Genomic DNA, 25,020 nt, shown 5'->3' on the forward strand with positions numbered 1-25,020 from the left:
TTAGGTAACTATGTATAACATACAGCCTAGAAAATATATTCTACTCTATATTAGTAATTTAATATGCTACTAATACATTTCCTGCTAGTACTGCATGCTTCAATATAAACCAATAGGAAATTCATGATAACAACGTATTTTCTGTTATAATAAGAATTCTTTATACTACTATTATATATTCTATTTTATTCTAAATTACACTACATTTTATTATAGTTATTGCATGTAAAGTGATTCTTCAGTGTCGGAGGTGCTTAAAATTTTTCTTTGCTGCAGTATAGAAAAAGTTGTATTCTAAATGCAGTCAAATTTAGCATTATTATCTGCAATTATTTGCAAGCATTAATTTGAAATATAATCTCTGGGGTTTGTTCCACAAATAAATCACAACAAATGCTTGACAATCAAGATAAATAAATTGTAATAAATACTAGACAAATTAAAGATATTCTGTTATGTGCAAAATGACAACTTAGAGGACATAAACTCTCCATTGCCCTGATACTCTTTTGTAATTTACTTGTATTTTCTACTGACCAGAAGCAGTTAAATTTGAAAAAGATCCAAAAGAGGCAAACATTCCCTGAGCAACCTGTCCTCAACTCTGCTCAAATAAGCTATCTTTTTGCAGAGGAATATTCACTCAGCAGGCACAGCTGTTATTCTGCAATTTTTACATCTAAATCAAAGATAATTGGACTTCTGAGTACATTTAAATTGTACTCTGGGAAAAGGGTCTAACTTAATGCATCATTTGCATTAACTATAAAAGACTGCGTTTTCATCCTGTAAAATTTACTGTGCTTAAAAAAGTATTTGGAAGTGCAAAACAGTTACTAAGTAATTTTGAAGACGTGTAGACACTTTTTCCACAGAACCTTTTCAGCTATAAAAGGCCATTAAACCAAACAGAAGTAAATCATTCTTCTAAATTTTTCACAGATAAAATATTAATGGTAATAGAAACTCCTGAAAATTACTTTCCTCCAACTTTTACTGAAGATCTTCAGTGACAAAAAAGCCTGAGACAAAACCTATAATATTTTATTTAGTGTTTTTAATAAGTTCATTAGTTAATCATATGCAGATGAGCAGTTAGTTCATACCACAAAGTACTTCAATTTCAGTTCTCTGGTATTCGTTTAAGAACTTAAATTGAGGCATTCTTTGTTTTTACTTATTGAGATTCATTGCACTTCATAATTTAACATTCAGACAATGTATTTTAAGGAATTTTAGTCTTAATGTTACATAGAAAAATATGAAAAGAAAAATGCTTATTAGCATTTCATCACTAGGAAAGAAAATCTGAACTTTTTCTGACAAAATGTCATCTTCAATGATTACACAGGTACATTTTAACAGGCAAAATAGTGTCTAAAATGTTCCTTGTTCATCTTTTACTGATACCTGCAGTAAATATCAGATAGGCAATTCCATCAAAATAGACTAGTTTTGGTTTCCACAGAATTACAGCAAGGACAAGGTTGGAAGTCACCTCTGGAGATCCACCAATCCAACCCACTGCTCAGAGCAGGGTCACCTAGAGGAGTCTGCTGAACACTGCACAGAGAGATGGATCCAGAACCTCTCAGGTGATACTCAAAGTCTTTGAAGACTCCACAGCTTGTCTAGACAAATTTTCAGTGTCTGACCACCCTCACAGGAAAAAAAACAAAGTCTCACATTTACAGAGAATTGCCTGTATTGCAGTGTGTGCCCACTGCCTCTTTTGCACTCACTGGAAACTTCTGAGGTCTGGCTCAGTCTTCTTTATGCATAAATACACAATGTCCTCACATCACATCTATCTATCTGAGCTTTTCCATATTCAGACTGAATGACCCCAGCTTGCTTTCCCTCTCCTCATGTGACAGATGTCCTATCCCTCAATAACCTCCATGCCTTTTTGCCAGACTTGCTCTAGAATGTCCCTGTTCCTCCCATAAACGGGAGCCCAGAATTGGACCCAGCACCACAGATGTGTGTCACCAGGGCTGAGCAGAGAGGAACAGCCACCTCCCTAGAGTGTCAGGTTTTCGGCTGTTAACCGAAAGGTTGGTGGTTCGTGCCCACCCAGGGACGCCAAGTGTCCGGTTATCTCGGCTGTTTGAGGGGCCTGGAAAGGCCCGGGGTGGCCTTGGGGCAGCCCGCGTATCGAAGGACGAGAAGAGGCTTCAGTTCTTTCGGTTTTTATGTTTATTAATTGTTTATCTAAAAGATTTTCTTTCGGCCCGACAGAGATCTGCTCAGCAGCCAGCCATGAGCACACTGTGCTGCCCTCCGGGGCAGCCACGTATCTTTATACCCATTGTTACGTGTACAATATTTATCATTTTTCCCCAATACCATTTATTCTTATAACTCGGTGCACTTTCAGTAATAACCAATCCGAAAGTGCCACCATCACCAAAGAAGATGGAGGAGAAGAAGAAGAAGAAGGAGGACAGGACACACCCCAATTCCTCCATCTTACTTCTCTAAACCCCCCTGTACAGAAATCCTAAACCCTGTGTCTCACCCTCTAATTAACTAATCCCTTCACCATTCACCCCGGTGAAGCCCTCATCCTTGTCGTCTCCTGTGTAGGACCAAAGTGCAGCCACCAGACACTTCTGGAACATTCCAGGACTCCCGAGCCCCCCAAGGTGGTCTCGGTGGCTCGGCACCTCAGGACTGAGATCCTGAGATCCGACACTAGAGCTGCTGGCAACACCCTTCCGAAATGCAGCCCAGAATGAAGGGGATGTTGCTTGCTCATATCAATTTTGTTTTCCACCAGAATATGTATTATCTTTCCTGGGAAGCTGCTTCCCATCTGACCAGCCCCAGCCTGGATGGGTTCATAAAATTACTCCCTCATTCTTGCACAGGACGTGGCATAAACTCTGGAACTCCATGAGATCTCTGTTGACCCATTTCTTCAGCCTGCCAAAGTTACTATAAATTACTGTGCAACCGTCTGATCTGTCAGTCAAAATTACCATGAGGTCATTCTTGATTACCTTTGAAAAGTCAGGTTGATCCTCTGTGTGGAAACAAAGCAATTTTGCAGATGGCACAAAGCTGGGAGGAGTGGCTAAGTCCCTCAGGACTTGTGGGAAAATATCATCAGATTGCATTAACTTGTATCATACTCAGTTTGTCTGCACATTCCCTAACCTGACTTTATTCCAAGTGTTGCATTTTCCTTCTCTAGATTTTCCCATTTGTCTCTGGGGCTGGGGATTGCTGAAAACCAGGCCTAACCACAAAGGCCAAAGCAAAGAAAGCATTAGGCACCTCAGCCATTTACATGCCTTTTGTCATCAGGCACCCTGTTCCATTCAGTAGAGGTTTTCTCCAATTTTTCTTTGGCTGTACAGAAGCCCTTCTTGCTGCCCTTCACATGTGTTCCTGGGCTTTTCCTTACCTAATCCTGTCCCTTCATGCTCAACATGCACAACTACAATCCTTCCAGGTCAGCTGCTCCTGCATCCACCTCTTGCATGCTTCCTTTTTTATATTTGGTTTTCCTCCTGTAGGTCTCCTGACACTCTTGTCTAACTTGCTGATCATCAGGATGAGCCACTCCTGAGTTTGGAGGCACTGAGCAGGAATACAATGTACAAAGGATTGCTAGAGAGTTTTAAAGCCTGAAAGACTTTGAGTTTCCATCCAGATTAAAAAAATACTGAAGTAGCTTATTGAACTCATTCACTTGCAAGGCCATTTACAATGGAGTGCAGAAAATATTGCTGTAATGTGCTACATTACATATAATACCCTTACACACAATGCAGTTTCTGAAGGACATTAAGTGAAGACTCCAACTCAAGAATCATGCTGCATGACACAAAGGTATTGAGCTAACTGAACATATTATAGCTATAAAAATGGATCTATAATTTTTGTATATCAGCATACAACTGAATTAAAAGTCTTTGAAACTTTCTACTACACTATGAATTCTTCCCTCCCTCCCCCACTCCAACAACAAGGTTGCCCAATCAGAGTTACATTTATCTGTTTTGAGAGATTTAGCAGCAAATACAACTTGGCAAGTATAAGACGGACTGAAACACAGTAAAGAAAGACCAAGTAAATGGAAGGAGCAGCAGAGATCTTGTGCTTAGCATTGTGCCTTTGACATGAAGAAGTAACATTTGGTTTTCACTGTCACTGTCTTAAGTATTTTCTTAAATGACAAAAAGCCACAGTAAAACCAGCACACATCAAAACTGGTGCCTATGAAGGCACAAGAAACAGCCTCAAATCTGTTACTGAATCTTATATAAGGTAACCACCTAACACTGGGGTCTCTAAAAGCAACAGCTGACATGAGAATCTACACAAAACCATTCAAATCTCTTTAAACTCGGAGACCACAAGACTGTGATATACATACATACACCTATATATGCATATAGATAGACACATATAAAAAAGGAAATAAATAAATAAATAAATATACATGGAAATAAATAATTTAATAGGAATAGAAAGAATAGAAAGCTCAAAGGCAGCCTCCCCTTAGGAGCTTCTTCATTCTGTTGCAGAAGTGGGAGCAACTTACCAGCTTCAACCAGTCTTTCTTCTTCTCACAGTCACACATCTTTATTACACAGCAGCCTCTCTGATGATGAAAATATGCTTAACCTGGCTTAAAACATTACAAATACTTTGCAACTCATGTGATTCAGCTGTCACTGGATGGTTACATCGCTACAGCAATACACCTAAAAATCCATCAGGTCAGGACAGAATTTAATTCAACTAGTCCCAGCATACAAAAGTAAAGAAAGATCTTTTAAAAAGTAATAATTTAATTACAAACCTGGCAATAGAGAAAGGAAGATGCTGAACCTTTAAAAAAAGGCTAAAGAACAAGAGTCCTCTGTCTTAAGATACATTAATTTTGTACGTTCTATTTTCAGAAAAACTTCAGCATTGTTAATATCTCTTGTACTGAAGAAAGATGCAATAATCGAAGACCAATCTTTTACAGACACAAATTTTAAAAAATCTTTCCTGATTTGATGTTTTCAATGCCATATCTTTAACATTTTATTTCATATTCACTTCAGCAACATTCTGTCACAATGAATTGAGATGAATCATTGACAAACAACGAATTTTGACCTCTGTAAAAACAGACACTAAATGTACTTTAATGTCATAAATTACATGTATTTTCAGCGTAATTTGACTTTAAATAGCAAATAGGCAGAATATTACCAATAATGATTGCTATACACATTAAAATATAATTTCAAAATTTTTTAGCTAGTACTGATTATAAAAATATTTTGAATTATGTATTTGCACTTAATTTCATAACAATAATAAGCAGAACAATTTATTCAAGATATTAAATGAAAAACTATTAAATCAGAACTTCCCATTTTCAATAACTAACTTATCTTGATTGTCTGATATCTCTGCTTGAAAAATTAAGAAATCTACATGATTCACCTGTAGGTGACAGTGTTGGTCTTAGCCATAGAACCAAAGAGCAACAGCATTCCTGCAGTCTGGAACAATGGCGTTTCCAAAGCATAAATCTTTTTTTTTGTTTGTTTTTTATATTTTTATGCTAGTCCTTTTCAGTTCCATTGTGCCTTGGTTTAATCCCAGCCAGCAACTGAGCTCCACAGAGCCCCTTGTGCAGTCCCCTCTGGTGGGATGGGGTAAAAGTGAGGCCTGAGATACAGGGCAGAGACAGGTAAAGGTGCATATGAGGCATTTAAAGCAGAACAAGGAATTCATTCACCCCTTCCCATCGGCAGCAGGTGATGAGGGGACCCCAAGGTGTAACAGTGACTTGGGGATACAAACGGTCCCTTTGAATGTCCCCCTTCCTTCCTCCAGCTCCGTGGAGGAAGCCCTGTGGTATGGGATATTGGGACATGTTGTAGTGTGTTGTTAAGTTTCTTGTGTTATTCCCCCAATTTATGTATTGTTCTCCCCTATTATGTGTAAAATGGTTTCGTTCCCCCAGTTTTTCCCGCCACTGCTAGCCTGTCAGCTAAGTTGCCATAGTAACCGCTATTCATAGTTGCCAATGTGTAATTGCTCCTCCCCTGGTTTCCCTTATAAGTGAAAGTTGTTTCCTCCCTGGGCCCAGTCAATCACTCCCTTTCTCCTCCCAGGTTTCGAGAACCTTCTCCTCTCTGGAGATGGGGGCTGGCTGGGGTCCCAGGACACCTCCTTTACCTTTTGATTATTGGTCTCCATGGAGTGTCAGTTCTGTGAAGTTCATCCCCTCACCTTTCCCGATTGGCTCCGCCTGTACCCACCCCCCTCCTTTATAATCCTGTTTTCACCCCCTATGAGAGGAACTTTTTCCCGGTTGGTTTCCCCACGTTTGGATCCCGTAACACCTTCAATAAACCGATGTTTAACCCCCGGGAAATGGTCAGCTCCGTTCCTCCCCAATACCAGCGGTGTGAGCCAGTCCGCAGCCAGCACAGCCCGAGGCCCTCAGACGCCGAAGGGCGCTGGCCAGGAATTGCAGAGGGGCGTCGGCCTTTCGCCCTCAGCTAGCTGGACTCTAAACTTCGGCCACATATGCCCACCTCTGCAGGGATATCCCTGTGGTCAGCTGGGATCAGCTGTCCCAGCTGTGCCCTGCTCCCAATTCCCTGTGCACCCCCAGTGCCCTTCCTGGTGGGGTGGGGAAAAAGGCAGAAAAGGCCTTGGCTCGCTGAAAGTGCTGCTCAGCAATAACAAAAAACCCTGTGTCATTGACACTGTATGCAGCAAAAATGCAAACCACAGCCCACACTATCTGTTATGAAGAAAATTAACTCTATCCCAGCCAAAACCAGCACAAATTTTAATATCAAACCCCTTCAGAGACAGTGATTTATGAAAGTGCACAAAGTACAGATATATTAAAACTGAATATGCTCTGATAAAGCCTAAAGTAATGAAAAAATGTGCCCACTGGAGAGGAAAAGGAAAAAACCAAAAGTATATACTTGTAGCAAGGGCTCTTCATCCAAATCGAGTATTTGTATTTGTACATTTAAGTGCTGAAGTACAATGCCAAATAGTTTATTACTTATAGAGGAAGAAAAAAGAAAAACACTCAAAAATTCTGGTTTTAAAGCAGTTTAAAAAAACTTCTAGTAGCCAAGTCAGGCATGAATATAATTATTTCCAATAAAAGGGAACACACTACCAAGAATGCAATTACAAAGCAACTCCACCTTATATCCTTTAGCTACAGAATACATAAACCAATTTTTTTCCTGTTGTTCAAAATGTCTTTAATTTTATCTGGCCTTGTTTCAACTAGGTTTTTACTGCTAAACCAAAAATTAACTCCCACCTTTCCGCCCAGTCAAAAGAGATTTTAGCCAAGTGAGTCATAGCAAAGAATGCCAGTCAATTACACACTTTATCATTGTATGTGACATTTGATTATTAATCACAAAGTAGGTTAGTCAAACCATGCACTAAAATTCTACAGATTATGCAATTACAACAAGCAAATAGGCATGTTAGCAAAATAAACAACTGTGTCTGTCTATTTCAAAAGTAAATTATTTCAAATAAAATGTAAATGCATGTCTGAAGAGCAGTGATTCTAATTTCTGAAGCATGGGAAGATTGATTTTAGTAAAATCTGTCATAAATGAAGAAACTAATTTAGGTCACAGACAGAACCTTCAGTTCCTTATAAAGGAATACTATTTTTTATTCAAACTGCTACTGTTTGATGATGTATAAGCACTTTGCCCCACTGGCAAAATCTCAGCTGTCATAGGCACATACACTAATGGAAGGGTCATAAATCAGAAGGACTTCCAACAATTTCACTAGAATACTGGAAGACTAATGCCAAAAATAAAAGGAAGCACAGTGCTGAAAGCATAGACTGATAACATGAGACTGAGAAACCAATGTAGCTGTTCCAGCAACAAAACAACAGAAACAATGCAGACAACATTTCAACCAAACAACAAGCTTACTAACTGAACCCACTGGAAAAATATCCAGCAATTTCTTATGCAAACTTCATTTATTTCCTAATAGGTTTCATCAGCAGAGACAATCAAGAATCCTACACGTGATGTCACAGAGTTTACTGCCTTTATTTTTGAGGATTAAAGGGTGAGTTCAGTCAAAGAATTAATATCAGAGGCTCAAAGTTACCTCTCTGCTGTTTAATGTGAAAATTTTTCACCTGCTTTACTATTTGCCCAAGTTGGTGTAAGGAAGTAAGAAAACTGGAAAACCATAGACTTCATAAAAATGGGACCCACAGAAAATTTCCTTCCTTGTCTTTAAAGGTCAGGAAATAACACCACAGTGGTAAAAACCTGGAAATTCATTTCTGAGGTGAGGTAGATGGGCATATCAGCATTACAGAAATGAGCCCAACCTGCAAGGAAGTGGGCTTCAAATACAAGGATTTTCCTCAGCTGCAAGTAAGTAAGTGCAGATTCATCTAATCCAGGTTATGTTTTCATTTTCTTTTTGTTATTTCCTATTTTGGATCTCTGAAGAGAGCAACCTTAACTTTTCTTCCTTCTGTTTATCCATTGAAATACTTTTAGGATTCTATTTTCTCCCTCCAAAAGCTGAAGAGAATTAATTTAGCCCAGCTGAGGACTTGAGTGTTACTGGTCACAAACATGAGTGTGACTGCTATCTGGGAGTGCACACTGCTTTCTGGTGAAGAGACTGTCACAGTCAGAACTTTAAAACACCCCACAGCATTTCAAATCTTGCAGATGTACAAAGACACATCTCTTCTGATAACATTTTAATAATCTTTCTTTCAGAACTAATCACTAATTCAAAATTACAATTAACATTTAGAGAAAAAAAAATTAAAAGTGAGACAAAAAAAAAAGTACCAGTCTGTGGCATGCCATCAAGCCTCCTTGCCTCAAAGAGATCCTGGATAGTAGGTTTTTTTAAACACACTTTTGCCTGAAGATAGCATGATCAATGAATCAGGTAGCAAAACTTTATTTTGCACACTATGAGAACTTCTAAAACAATGGAAATACATACGGAAACAACAGTGTGAACTGGAGATTACTTTGGGACACAGAAATCCTAAACTATAAAAAAGATTTTGATCCTTCTTGACTCAGACATCCACTTTAGCAAGGACTTCTGTTCTAAGTATTTCAGGTTTTTTTTTTCGTTTGAAAGGTAAGACTTAACCTCATTTAGAGAAAGAAAGACTTTTTTAGATTGTGCATATCTTTGAAAATTCAGAAGAAAGAAAGTTTTCTTTCAGCAAGGTTGTACTAAGGAATATTCAAGAAGTTGAATTGCCTCAAAATAGAGGCAAGTCCCTTCTTCTTTCTTTGTTTCTTTCTCTTAAATTAGATTTTGATATCTTCCTGTCCCAGTCCAAATTTTGATCAAAAGAGGATATTCTGCTTTTGAAACCAGGGGTGTGCATAGAATCCAGCACTACTTTACATTCTAGGCATACTGGAAGAGAGATTATTAACCAGGTTCAACTCTGGTTTTGAAATGAACAACTTGAAAAGCAGAAGGTTTTTCAGTCTGTGAGCTTTCTAATCACGATCACTTCTGAAGGCCACTTCATGGAAGTTTAACTCCTCATACCAAAAGAAATTTCTAGATTTTATTCATCTAACACATCCAAAACACAATTTTGTTTCTGGAAGGAAACAGACTGGCATCTAAAGTCAAGAGTAATACAGGTGTTTGCAACAGCTCCAAGTAAAAAACCAATGGCATGCAATAAGAGATGAAGGCCGTTTGGAGAAGACTAACATCAGAGTAAGTGCTTACAGGGATGGACAAAATATACAGAATAAGCAAAAAGGAGATTAGATAGGGACAAAGCACCGAGAGACAAGAAAATTAAATAGCACTATCTTCGTTCAAAGACACTTTAGACTGTACATTCTACACCATTTTTCAGTGAAGTTCTTAATATAATTTTCACAAAATGCTGTGGCAATACAAATGGAATAGTAACTGACAAATCAACCTTTAAAAAAAAAGTGCTCTACAGTTGATTTCTGTTAAATGCAGTACAACACAATATCCTGTGAATTACTATTATGGGAGAAGAGCTGTCGATATTCTGAATTAAAAACATTCATAATTCTTGCTCATAAACTGAAACATTTTTGAATGAGTGTGATATGCATGTCAAGATAACATCATCTTTATTACTGTAAAGAATCATTATCTCATGTACTTACTATAGGAATAAGAAAAGTCACAGTTTATGCATATTCAGCCTCTAACAGTGGGCTTTGTATATCTGTGAAGTGTGAAGCACACACCTTGCAGAATATCATAGAATATAATGCTCTGAAATTTAATAAAATGTACACAGGAAAAGTAGCAGGAATCAACTTCACTATTTGCTTTTACTTAGAAGCATCTCTATACCCTATTAAAGTGCAGGAAATGAGAAACAGTATATGAGAAAAATAAAGCTGCAGATGAAACATCAGGCACCTCAGCTTTATAGCCCTCTTTTGCTTCAAATAGTTTTGGACTTGATTAGTTTTATATTGCAGTTAAGAACTTGAGAAAAAAGCATTATTCCATTTTATTAGTATCAGATTCCAATAGGGAATAAAGCCTTCATGACTTAATATCAGAGTCTATTGGCTGACAGAATCTATCAGAGTGACCATCCATATCACTCAGAGGTCCTGATGCCATTTGTTGTTCTCAGAACTACTTGCCCTATTCAGCTCTGATGCTTTTGTGGTCTCTGCTTCACTTCTCACTTCTGCCTTGCTATCCAAAGTACAATTAATCAGCTAATCTTTGAGATGTCAAAATACACTTGGTCCTTCAGGCTATTTCCCCTCTTCAAGAAAAGCATTATTTTCAGTAATCAGACAAATGTATTTGCCAATGCAAATGAAGCTTACACAAATTCTCTTTTCATTTACAACACTACTGTTTACAATGACACCACCAATGCTGTTGTCTTCAATAAGAATTGCCCTTTTGTTCTAAATTACTCTTATTTCAAGTATAAACATCTGGGTAAAGTTAAATAGAAAAATAACCAGCTAATCACATTTGCAATAAACTAAACAAAATGCACTTGGATTTTAAATACCAGAATTAAATCACCAGTGAAAGCAGTCAATTTATTTTAAAAAAATCCCAAACTAAAACTAACTGAGCTAGAAGTGACTGTGGCAGGTCAACCATTGCAGCTGGCAGATGCCCACCCAAGCACTCTCACTTCCCCTCCTTTCCTGGACAGGGGGAGAAAGTAAGATGGAAAAGTGTATGGGTCAAGACAAAAGACTGGAAGGTCATGTACCAAATACTGTAATGGGCAAAACAGACTTGGAAAAAATTATTGCAAACTAAAAATAGAGTACAATAGTGAGGAAATAAAGACAAAACCTAAAAACCTCTTCCTGCTGGTCCCCTTCTCCCCAGGCTCAACTTCACTGCTTTGTTCCAAAGTTCTCTACAACTCAGGGATGGGGGTTTTAGTCAGTCCCTAACTTCATCTCACACATTCCTTCCCCACACTTTTCCCCCACTCTGCTGTGTATCCCCACCACAGGATACAGGAACAGGCTCCTTTCCACGGGCACAATTCCTTCCAGGAGCTGTTCCTGCTCCAGCTCTCCATGGGCCACCTTTTCCTTTACTGCACCATGGACCTGCTGCAGTGTGGGGTCCTCCAAGAGCTGCAGGGTGGACCTGGATCAGCTCCACCGTGGCCTTCAAAGGGCTGAGAGGGCATCTCTGCCCTGTGGGATCTCAGCACCTCAGGACTGAGGTGCCGAGCCACCGAGAGCACCCTTGGGGGGCTCGGGAGTCCTGGAATGTTCCAGAAGTGTCTGGTGGCTGGACTTTGATCCTACACAGGAGACGACACCTGTATGAGGACAGGAGGGTTTCACCGGGGTGAATGGTGAAGGGATTGGTTAATTAGAGGGTGAGACACAGGGTTTAGGATTTCTGTACAGGGGGGTTTAGAGAAGTAAGATGGAGGAATTGGGGCGTGTCCTGTCCTTCTTCTTCTTCTTCTTCTCCTCCATCTTCTGTGGTGATGGTGGCACTTTTGGATTGGTCATTACTGAAAGTGCACCGGGCAATAAGAATAAATGGTATTGGGGAAAAATGATAAATATTGTACACGTAACCATGGGTATAAAGACAGGTGACTGTCCGGAGGGCAGCACAGTGTGCCCATGGCTGGCTGCTGAGCAGAGCTCTGTCGGGCTGAAAGAAAATCTTTTAGATAAACAATTAATAAACATAAAAACCGAAAGAAGAACTGAAGCCTCTTCTCGTCCTTTGATACGTGGGCTGCCCCAAGGCCACCCCGGGCCTTTCCAGGCCCTTCAAACAGCCGAAAACCCGACACTGCCCCAGTGCCTGGAGCACCTCCTCCCCTCCTTCTGCTCTGAGCCAGGTGCCTGGAAATCATTCACAGCTTTGAACTGCCCAACATGTTCGGCAAATTAAAGTGGTATCTTTTCTAAACCTATGGTTTAGATACTTTCTTAGCAAAATGTGAAGATAGCTCTCATATAAACTGTGAGCAATGTTAAGAATCAGCTCTGAAAGCAACGTGACTTTAATTTATACAGGTTGATGGGAAGAGAACAAATATGACAGCCAGCTGCCCATTTTCTAAATGATGGTACAAGTCATATTTACAGGACTTTCTTCACTACCCAGACATGACAGCAAAACATGTAAACTTTGAATTCAAATTCTTGAACAATATGGAAATTTTTAGAGATCCTAAAGAATGAAGGAGTTGTTTTTTTTGTTTGTTTGCTCTTATGTGATTGGGGTTTTTTTAGTTAGTTTTTTTTTTTGTTTTGTTTTGTTTTTTTAATGGGTGAATGCTCCTATAGTTTTCCCATTTTGTGCCTTCATTAAGGAAGAATGTTTTAGAAGCACATTAGGTTGAAAGCAGACTAAGGTGATATAGAGCTTCTGAATTGCTTCTGATACCCCCTTCTTTAATCAGACATGAAATTAATGTTTATCAAATCTGTGACAGAAAAAGACAGAAGTGTGTGGAGTCCAGCAGAAGCCCAGCAGTCTTGGAGATGTCTGTTTCTGTGATGTCCTTCAGGCCCATGTTGACAGACACAACCCTGCAGTTCAGTAAATTATAAACAGCTCTTTCTGTGGACCTCTAAGTACCTGAGTACTATTTAAACATTACAGAAAATCCAATAACATGTTTTAAATGAATGACCTTGCTTTCTGTATAATTAATTTTTTGATCAAGAAGAACAATAACATAAATAGAAATTCTTTTGTTAAAAAAAATCTATATTCCTATAGAATTAAAAAAACATTCAGTGGTTCAGAAGTGGCAGAATCAGGACTATTCACACAATTACAACTTGATTAATTTTCTCATAACATTTATTTAAAAGACAGTAAATTTCTTTTTCCTGCTGTCTGAATCCCTTTGACTCCAACAATATGAGAATGAAGGAACAGAGATATGTAGAGGTTTATAGGCTGGGGAAAGAAGCCTGCTTTCAAAATTTGACCAGATTTGTTTCCAACTACTACATAATTTTAGCAACACAGGAAGCACTTATGATCTGGCCTTAACACTAACACATATCTGTAACAAGTAAGGCTCATGGCAGTCAGGCACTCCTCAAAACAAAAGAAGAGATATAAGACCAATAAAAGTAATTTTGATTGTAACCGCAGGTCTGAGGCACAAAATAAAGCAAAAACATTATAGAAAACTTGTTCCAACTTCAAAATGTCAGTCTCACTTACATGTACTTATTTGAATGCAAATGCAGACTGTTGACAATGATTATACCAAAATGCATCTAATACAAAACTGCTGAGGTACCAGTTTAAAGGTGAGAAACATTCACACTAACTAAAGATGCAATAAAACATCAAAATAATTTTCTTTAAAAAGAAAATAAAATACATTTAACAGGGTAATTTTCAAAAACTATATTTAAAGTTTATAAAGGTGGGAGAAACTTTGAAAAGCTTTTACTATGTTATGCTAAGGATCTTAACTTTGTTTTATGCTATGTTCACATAAAACATTAAAAAGAAATTATCTTCTACATTTTTCGATGCCCACTAACTTTGTATTAAGGCCAGAAGGCATTTCTGCACTCTGTACCACTGTTTTGCACAAGCTAAGGCATGATGCCACTCATCCATCAGCTCACAACACACTGTGCCCAGGGCAAGGCACTGCTTTCAGACCTGCTGATTACCTTATAAATCTATACTGCTCCAATTCCAGCTGTAGTCTCCAAACTTTCAAAAGATAACTATAACTACATTGTATTTGTTGCAAATGCAAGGTCAAACCATTCTGTGTTTCTATGAATGGCAATTGTCTCAGAATTTTAACACACATCCCACGTTAAACTTGTAACTGTGGCTTTCAATGCATAAGATGTGGGGAGCAGGTTGGAAAACTGACTGAAGAGTCAATAAAAACTATTTTCCTTTTTCTTTTTAAATCAATTTCATTATTGGTAAAGTCAGAAATAACTTATTTTAAAAGCTTATGAAGTGTGTTGGAAATATAGTAACATTAATGAATATTCAATTATAGCATTATAAAATCATATAATGTTTAATACCATAGAAGTATGGAGCAGCAAGAAACATGGCTGCCTTCTGGATGGGTATAAATGACAGCATGGAGAGAGTTATTGCTGGAAAAATGGGCTATAGACCTTTTTAATTGGAAGTTTTCAAAAATATTTAAAAGATTTTATTTCACCATAAAGGGAATGAAAATTTAAATTCCTTGTTACTTTTTTTTTTTGCTAGCGTTTAAATCCTTTAAAAATATTTGTAGAAAAAAATAATAGTGGTACCTCCTACTGTACATTAAGGATGCATTCCTGAGAAGGGAGACAGTTACCAAATTTGTCAGATAAAGCAATTTTTCCTCATGAGGATAAGCAGTAGAGCTACATGTAATAACTTACAAAAGATATATCTTTAAATATACACAGGCAAAGTATGAAGGATGAAGCAAGCAGGATGGAAAGGAAGCAGAAAATGATCAGGATTGTCACTTAAGCACTACTTCTAACTAATACCTGACAATCACCTTATTTTTACATCTTTCATCGTGACTGATTTGATTCACCTGAGGACAAAAATAAAGGTAGTGAAAGTGCAACTGCTCAGAAAACAGGCAGAAGACAACTGTCACAGGAGATATTTATCAGGCCTTCAGTTGCCTAGAAGTAGCAACTGAGATCTTGTGAAAATGTTATCCAGCCTTAAATACCAGCATCTACTTCAGCTGATGGTCCTGCTCTCTGACTTTTACTGCCTCATATGTATACACAGTATATATACGATACATACATAAATTGTGTGTGTGCATCGACCTGCTGTAGCATTAATTCTTACAGGAAAAACTGCTTTTCTGTTAAACAAAGGTACTTCATTACTTACACTACTAAAGGCTAGAAAACAGAGAAATGACTGGCAAAGCAAATCTGAAACTATAAAGAAAACAGCAACACCTATCAGAGTATTCCTCTCTGAGAAATGTGTGCATTAGAGAGGCTGACAAGTAAAATGAAGTTTTGAAGCAAGAATCAATTTAATACAGGGTAAAAAATGGTGAAAGAAACCTGCTTGGATGAAGTGGTTTAAAGTGCCTAGTTGAGCAAAGAAAGCTCATGAGTTTTGATAGAAAACAGTATATGTGCAGAACAACAAGCAAGATCCAGCACAAGCAAGTGCTCTTTCCTCAGTTTCTAACATGCCACATATTTGCTTTGTTCTGCAGCAATGAAACATTGCACACTGCTGGGCTCCAGAATCTTCAAGAACAGTAGCAGCAATTACACTGGTAACTTTTGGATTTGTATCATCTCTCATCTCACCTTCCTCATTTCTGATTAATCATAAGACTGACTAGATATGACAAACGAGAGAAAACATAAGATTGTTATTTCACTGTCCCAGAATTTTAGCCTTTATATTTTTTTTTCCTTTTAACCTTCACAATGTTTTGAAGACCAAAAACACAAAATTGAGTACAAGCAAAACTGAAATTAATCAACACTTTAACTATAGTTTCTTTAAAAATGTAGGAATTGAGTTTTGGGTCACAAATACAATGACTTCCAAATTATTCCTTTTCTGGACATCATTTTTCTTTCACCTTCACTCTTCCTAGATCTTTCAAAACTACAAATATACTTCAGATTAGTGTTTCTGTACTATGACATACATAGGAAATGTAGAAATCCCTTGAAGGTAAGTTTCAGGCAAAAAAAAAAGCTAATTTTAAAGCAATGAAATGAGTCCAAGGCAGGGAAAAAAAAATATTTTACCCACATCCTCCCTTTTCTATTTCTCCTTGATTTTTATACACCAATCTGCTTAGGCTCTTCTCCACAACAAAACTAAGAATTATGCTAGTAGTGGCATGCTGGATTAAATAAAAGAGCATGATGAACCAGATAGTCTTTCTACACTCAAGTTACTGAGTTAATACTCTGTATATATTAATAAGTTCCCATTACAAGAGTAATAAATTTCAGCTTTGCAAACTATTTCCCATACACATTTTTTAATAAATCCTGAAATATTTTTTGTTTCTTTTGTCCCCTTACTTTTTTTGCTGGATATAAGCAGAGTACTAATAATGAGATGAGATGAGATTGTAGGAATTATATTGGTAACTAGAAGAGGAAGCATAAATAGCACTTTTCCATTCTACATTAATTCTGTTCATCCAGCTTTGTCCTTACATTCAGAGCAGGCTTTTCTACTGTCACTTTCAGTTTCAGCCGTGATTACACATTATCTCTCTCTCTATTAAAACCATGATCTAGTTGATTATGTGCCCTAGCTGAAAAGTACTGTGAAAACAGGAAGCAATTTAAAATGGTAATTTAGTGTATCTAAATAATTTCAATTACTAAAAGTTCCTACCAAACTTTTCTCATTTTGTAAACTCGGATTTTAGGTAGATGGTGTTGCAAAGTCACTCTGATAAAGTACCAGAGATTTTACTGTCACTCATTGATATTGGTTTGCTATTTATTGGTTACCACATTATTGTGACCATATGTACCAATATGTGTGCATGTACATCTAATTGCTATTCACCACCTCATACTGGATAACCACTGCAGTGGTCCTCATAATCATTGATTACATACTTACACATGTTCTTGTCATGTGAAGGGTTTTTCTCTCCACTCACCATAAAATTGTTAAATATCTCAAAGCTAAGACTGCTAAAATATCACTCATCTGGATCAACAATTACTATACTTATAAATGTTCATATTGATAATACAACCAGTTCATTTTTCTGTTTCTTGGACCAGGCAGAAGAAGAAACGGTAATCACATGGAACTGTATGCAATAACAGGTATGCAAGTATCGTAAGATTTTAGAAAAATGATATTTCATTGACACAAACAGCATGAAATAAATATGGCAAAAAGTGTCTGCTAAAACAAAATAATCTCCATTTATGCAATCCTATTTAAGAGGCCAAAAACCCCACAAATTTTATTCATTTCTATGAATGTTCAAATGTTTAGCCTAGTGATATCTTTACTTTTTAAGGACAAATGAGGAACAGTAAGGTCAGCCATTAACTGGAGCCTACAGTTTTTGTTTGTTGATGGTTTTTTTGTTTGTTTTTTTAAAGAAAAAAGAAGGTAAGTGTTATTTTAATATATTAGCAACAATGTTGTTCTGGATTTATTTGGAACTTATAATAACATTCTGGATTTATTTGGAACTTATAATTCGCAGACCAAACTTTAAACTTCTCAAAGATGGTTTTTAGTGAAGAATTCTGAACTTATATCAGTGTACATAATCACTGTAATTACAGGTGTAGTAATAACGCTTCAGCTGATTAACCAATACTGTTACAAGGAGTTTGAAGAGCAGTGTACCGATGAAAAGGTACAAACACACACACACAGAGAACAGTGTTTGGAAGGAGTAAGCATACCTGTGTTCGCAGAATTTCGCCTTTTGACAGCTGCATATCACCAGTCAGCTCCTTCACAGTAATGCCAAGCGGCTCCAGACGCTTGCTGAAGTAATTTGTCATTTCGGCTGCCAAAGCCTTCATAGGAGCAACATACACAATCTGCACCAAAACAACACTCACTTGATAAATGAGCAAACCCCACAATGTCGTTTGTTTCATGGCAACCATTACAAATCACAATTTATTGTGAAATATGATGCCAGGCACTTACAGTGAAAAATCTTAATAGTGATATATGAAAAGTAGTTATCTTTGTTGGATAACTGTGCAGCTGTTTAAAGGACAATGGATTTTGTTTATACAGCCTCATCGCTTTGAAAATTGGTTCTGCATGAAAGCTAAATGCATTTTCATAGCTTTTTATTCACATAATAAGATTTTAGAACACAAATAAGAATAGCTTTAATAACAATGAAGTAAATAAGAACTAGCCTTATCTTTAACTTGGAAAAGTCTAATATCCTTGAGAACTTCCTGATTTCATATTCCATGTACAACATATAATAGATTTTCCCCTACAAGTTAAAAAGCTGTTATTTGGTTCATTAAACTCCTACCTTAAACTCATCCTTTTTGATAACACCATGCTGGACATGCTGGCGAATTTCATGCAGGATTGTCAGCATGGCAATGTTGGTCTTCCCAGCTCCAGTGGGGGCACAGATCAGCATGTTCTCGTTTGTGTTGTAGGCCGTCTCAAAAACTATAGACTGGATTCGGTTCAGCCTTTTCATGCCTTTAAAAGCAAGTTGTCCAATCTGTTGAAAGAAATAAACACACAAATTTTGGATTTTTCATAGATGTTTGTACATGTGTGTGTGCATCTATGCATCTATTAAAAGAACACATGGAAATATACCTTCAGATAATATTTATTATTCCAAGGTTTTTTTTTTATTCCGAGGGTACCACTTCTACTCAAACCCTCAAATAGGGAACCAATAAAGAAAACATAGCAGGATAACATCTGCTAAAATTAATCAAAATCTTTAGCCTCACACTATTTCACCACCTAATTTTTTTACTGAAGACTAGCACCAAAACTAATACTAAAATAGGGAACTTTTAGTAACTAAACATCAGTAAAACAGCATTAACAGGAAAAGACCAATATACACCTCAAAATCTAAGATGAAAAACTACTGGAAGAGGAGGCAGCAAACCAACAGAACTCAATAAAGTTCAATTTTGCTTACACAGAGACACAAATTCAGCAAAAGCTTTCTCTTGCATCTCAAAAGATCCCCATCTTGCAATTGTCCATGTTCAGACCTTTCTCCAACAATATTCACAACAAGCTGCAGTACCAAAAGGAACATAAAATTTGTATGTGTAGTCAAAAAAAACCCTTAGAGAATGTTTTGAAAAACTAAATTTTACAGTTGATACAGGAAATTATGTTTATAAGAATTTCATGCATGTTTAAATCTTATAAAGTACAAATCATCGGTTACAGTAATATTTTGGTCCCATTGGTCTCTCTGAAAAATTATATTTTTACCAGGAAAGAACCACTGTACAGAGACAGTGGCAATTCTTGCATTTGAAGATTATAAAACCTTTGCAAATGAGGAACAGCTCTTAAAATATGAAATTAATTTTCCAATAAACTTACTTTTTCTTAGTTACTTTTCACAGATGTTTAAAATAGACTGCAGAGTACATAATTATTTTCTTTCTACAGATTTAATTACCTGCACTGCTTCTATTACAAAGAATGAAAAGTATCTTACTGATATATTTGAAGATTCTAATTTTTGCTTTACTTGTAGGAACAAAAGTACAGTAAAGAACAGACCTCAAAGAATCTTCTGAAGTTCTTTTCCATTATATGAGGTGCTTGAATTAATGTACTGTAGTTCTCTATGGTAAAAGCCTCTCCAATACCAAATATTCTTCCCAATTCATTCCAATACTAACCAATTATTTGAGCAGGGCTTCCCCAAATAATGCAAGCTTAGGAATAAGGGCCTCAACAGCTATTTACATCAAATACTTCACTTAATTTTGCAACAAACAAAATTAGGTCTATCGTTATGGTGCAGCTTCCTTGTAGTAGCCTTATGTGAGGGCCTATGATAAAAATTACAAATTTAGATTAATAGACCATTTTCATAAAATGCTCTACTCTTAAATCTATAGGAGTGATGTACTTGATGACTAAACAATGTAGTTTTATTTTAGATGGCTTTGAACATGAATGAACAACATTCACTGATATAGAAGTCAATGAAAATGCTATGCAATCAACACACTTTCTTTTTGAAAAATGTCCTTTTCAATTTAACAATGCCTTTGTCTTAGAGCTTCTGGCTTGAAAACTTCCTATGCCCCACTGAAAGAGCAAGTACCATTCAAATCATGAAGTTCATTTGTATTTGTAGGATTTAAAAAATCTTAGATATATCCAAACACCTATTTTAAACCATAGTCTTTGGTGAAGAAAAATAAAGAATCTAACACAACTAATTTGAGAACTTTTCATCAAGTTTCTTCAGAGTTTTAGTGGCTGAATTTCAAGATCACAACAATTTTCACTGTCACTGTTTTTGCACAGTTTGCTCTGCTTGCAACACCACAGGAAGAAAGCTTATTTGTTTTGCACCAAGTTTCATATACATAATGTGTACTTTGTATGTCATCTTCAAAATTCATTTCATCTTCATGAATGAGACTCAAAATATTAAAGGTTTACAGGAGACCTGTTGGATATCTCAGTGCTGTCAGGGTTCAATCAGCTATTTGTATGGCCTCCTTAGTAATTTTAGGTTTCTAACCTGCCTGTTACTTCATTTTGAGATTTCTTGACAGGCATTTGTAATTGGTTGTGTTTTTCCTGTCCCTTCCCATTCCATCGAGTTGCTTTTAGAAGCTATTGTAAACACTGCCTAAAGTTCACACTGATGAAACCATTTAGAGTGTTTATAACAAAGGATTTACAGAGAGAAACTCACAAATACAACTGGTAATTACAGAAATGAACTAATAAAATACTACATCACACAATATTACATTATTTAAAGAAGCAGTTTTTTAAAAAAGCAGAAACATTGCTGTCTAAATGAAGCCCAGCCTAAGTATCTTTAGAAATGGATGACAGGAATTTTTCACAGTCACCCAGCTGAATTTCTGTGGCTTTACACATACAGATCACCTTACAGCAGTGTGATTGTTGATACCCTTAAATATATCTTAAGTTTTTTTAAACTACTGCCAATAAAAATATGCTGTTCCAGCTTCTCTTAAACTTTAAGTGCGCAGCATAAAACATCTTTTTCCTTTCCTCTACATTTGGCAGAAATTACATATACTATAGCCCTAGGACATGCAATTGTAAGCAAAAATAAAAACATATTTAGAAAAATAAAAATAATTTCCTGCCTCTCTTCCTGTTGGAAAATTTTAACACCATGGATTAAGACTGACTTGGTAAGCAGCAATAAAAACCCAGATGTTCCAGGAAAAAATAGAGGAAGCTGCGTAGCAAGTTAGAAAAATTAACTTCAGCTTGTTTTCTAGAAAGATGCTAAGCCTATTGAAACACGGATACTAAGAGCAGAATAAAGATTAACCAAAAAAAAAAAAAAAAAAACAAAACCAAACAAAACCAACACACACACAAACACACACAAAACCCCCCAAAAAACAACCCAAAATAAAAAAAAAAAGCGCCTGGTTAAGAACTAGAAGTACTTTTTTAAAATAATGGTGTTCTGAACTAGAACCTAATTTTTTATTCAACACACCAATTAATTTTCAAGCCAACACTCACAAATCAATATACAACATTTAGTATAACAAAACAGTCAATGAATGATCTTTGAAAGTTAACTCTGCAGGAATATACTAAGGATTAAAAAAGCTACAAAAGAAAGTACCTCCAGAGGAAAAAATATCTTAAGACATTTTCAAACTAAGTCCCCATTAACTTAAAAAATATTGTCTTTCCCCTAAATTCCATTTTATTCCATGCAGTAAGTACAAATGCATAATTTGAAACCAGTAGTTTTGCCCTTATAAAATAATAAGGCAGCTTACAGAAATGCAACAGTATGCATTGAAGTCCACAGTTTGACAAAGGTACTAGAAGATTTGCTTTTTTAAATTGTCTTTTGCACATACTACATATTTTTAAAATGGAAAACAATTTTTTCCCCTCTGGCACATAAACATCAGCCATGGCTTCTACAGACCAACTCCTTTACAGGTAAACCAGTGAAACCTCTTCTTGCTTAAAGGACTGGTAGCCACTGGATGGCAGAAAGTGATTTTTACTGAAAATGAATGAGATGCAACATTTTTAGCCTTCTACAGCTCATTTATCCCTAGAATTCAACACAAACCATAGGAAGTTTGAGTAGAATACAATCTGAATGTTACTCTCAACTAACAGGATTTCAAGCCTAAGATGATGCCATTTTTACACAAGTATGAATCAATATGAAAAGCCACCGAGAAGCAACGCTTTCCACAAACCAGATGATACTCAAAGCAGCTGTGACATGAATGAATAAATCCCCTGATTTTACTTCAGTAAGCTTTCCAATTCTTTCCCACTGAATTTATTGTTACAACTAATGCATTTATGAATAAATAAGATTACACTTAATCAAGATATTCTAGACCAGAAATTTCATCAGAAAGATATTTGTGTGTTGGTGCTCTGACAGCAATTTAAAAATAGGACAAATTTGTTTAAGTCATTAAAGTAATATTCATGAACTAGTCCATACAGTTCAGTCTGCAGGCAAGCTTCAGCTCAGAAACACAACTGCTTTAGCAACTCAGTAGTGGCAGCATCTGCTCTGAATAGCACAGACTATCAGCACTTAAGGTGGAGTTTTAGTCATGCAATTCATCACCAGGACCTTGTAGAAATGCTCTGTAATGATGACTTCTTCTGTCCTATTATAACAAAGTAATAAGATTACTATCCATTTATCTTAGAGATAATCCATTGCACCCATAAGCCAAGGCTGAGCTTTCAGTATTTTCCCTACTCGTTGGCTTAATTTTAATGTAGAACTATTTTATGCAAAGTACCTTATGTATCTCAGGTGAAACAAATCCCATTTTGCAGTCAGCTGTCCTACTACAATTTCAGTTAAAAAGCTAATTGACCTAACTGGTAATAGTATGACTAATCCATGCTTTTTTTACATAAAACCCATGAAATTCAGGATGTGAAGCTCTGATGTTCCTTGTTCTGACACATAAATAATCTCTAGGTCATCCTTCCCCTCCACTGTCCCCTAGAATGTTGTTGGTTAAAACACATATCTATGCATATACACCCATATGCACACACAAACATATGCTTTTATATGTATGCATATACACATACACATTTTAATAAATATATTCCCCCTATCCTTCTGAATTATTAATAATTTGTTGCTCCCCTCTGCTTTCTAATTATGCATCTATACACTTAAAGCACTTTTGTGCCAGTGTAAATCCTATTTTGTTATTGAAGGTACACCCAGAAATAAACATAGATGTTATACCTGGGGACTTCCACAGCTTCCCTCTCCTGGTGATACTTTTTATATTCTGCTACTTCCATGAGAAAGTGGTAGCTCGTGAGATTTAGGAAGAGAAATAAATAAAAATGTAACTATATAAAATAGCATAAAACTAAAATTATTTTTTCCATTATCTTAGGAGAACTATTTGAGAATATAATTTCCTGCCTGCCCCAAAGACTGAAATGTTGTCTTTCAAAGTGTGCATATACATTTTAAGCAAAGGCTCATAACACGTAAAAGAAAAACTGCATGATGTTTGGATCTGCTCCATTTAGCACCAAATCATATCAGTGAGATTTCATTGGACTTAGGGGAACAATTTTTGCAGGAACAAGTAGCATACACAGAGATATGAAAATTATACAAGCGTACCAAATAGAGCTTATGACTGGCTTTGGGCCATAATCAGCATTACAATTGCTTCAAGTAAGTACAAATTATACCTCATCCAGAGTGTAGTACCTGAAGAGTTATGTGCTATAAAGGAAGCTTGGAGTAAAACACTTTAGACAGATGCAAATAACAAAGGGCACCAGAGAACCAGCAGCTTATTTCAACACCATACCTGCTACACCTGACTAGCCTAGAACTGAGAGCAACTCTTGCATGGTGTGGGCTGTTGGGGTCACTGTTAGCAGTAACCACAGATCAGAGAATCATTTAAGTTAGAAACATCCAGTCCAGCCCCTCTGCTCAAAGCAGGGTCATTTACACATACGCAGTTACATTCCAACTATCAGCCAGGATGGAGACTCCACAACCTTTCTCAGCAAAGTGTTCCAGTATTCTCCCACCTCACAGTAAAAAATTACTCTCCTCTGTTCAGATGAAATGTCATGTGTCTAATTTGTACCCATTTCCTCTGGTGCTGCCACTGGGCACCACTGATGAGAGTCTGGCTCCCTCTTTGTTAATCATTCTCACATCAGGTATTTTTATGCACTTGTCAGATGCCCCCTGAGCCTCCTCTTCAGCACTCTCACACTCTGCGCACCCAAAAGATGTTCCAGTTCTTTCGTAAGATTAAGAAGTTAGAAGAATTCCTAAAAACAACAAATCATGAATCACAAGGGTAAAATTATACTCTGATATTTCAGAACAGAGGAGCCCATATAAGACTTCTTTAAATATGTTCTTAATTGGAATTAAACATCATCTTTTAGAGGCTTTATTTTAAAATTATCACCACATTCACTGGTTAATGCAGTAAGTATTTAAGTAGCAGTGGCCATCAGAAACGAGGGGAATTTCCATACTTTCAAGCTATATTAGGATCTTTAAACTCAAAATGAACACTGCATAATTCTCCTGGATTCTAACAGAAGTCAGTAGAGTAAAAGCAAGTATGCTGAGAGGAAAACGAAGTTATATATTCACTCTATATTAAAGGATCACCCAGCTCAAAGTCACCATAACACAAAAAATATGAAAATTATTATGATTTTGCTTTTTTTGGATGGCTGCTTCTAAATCGTTATTAAACATTGCCTCTCCAGAGCTTTTATACT

At 36.6% G+C, this 25,020-nt stretch overlaps 1 protein-coding gene across 4 annotated transcripts in view; it reads right to left on the reverse strand.

Moving 5' to 3' along the window:
* ASCC3 (activating signal cointegrator 1 complex subunit 3) overlaps positions 1-25,020 on the reverse strand; it is a 261,720-nt gene that overhangs the window by 173,845 nt on the left and 62,855 nt on the right. For all 4 annotated transcript variants that reach the window (XM_074538569.1, XM_074538568.1, XM_074538567.1 and 1 more), the window contains 2 exons: positions 18,542-18,742; positions 17,943-18,083 (listed from right to left, as the gene is read on the reverse strand). In XM_074538569.1, the coding sequence (XP_074394670.1) occupies positions 17,943-18,083; positions 18,542-18,742 (342 nt within the window). The remainder of the gene's footprint in view (positions 1-17,942; positions 18,084-18,541; positions 18,743-25,020) is intronic.

This window comes from Zonotrichia albicollis, chromosome 3 (assembly GCF_047830755.1).
Source record: "Zonotrichia albicollis isolate bZonAlb1 chromosome 3, bZonAlb1.hap1, whole genome shotgun sequence".
NCBI lineage: Eukaryota > Metazoa > Chordata > Aves > Passeriformes > Passerellidae > Zonotrichia > Zonotrichia albicollis.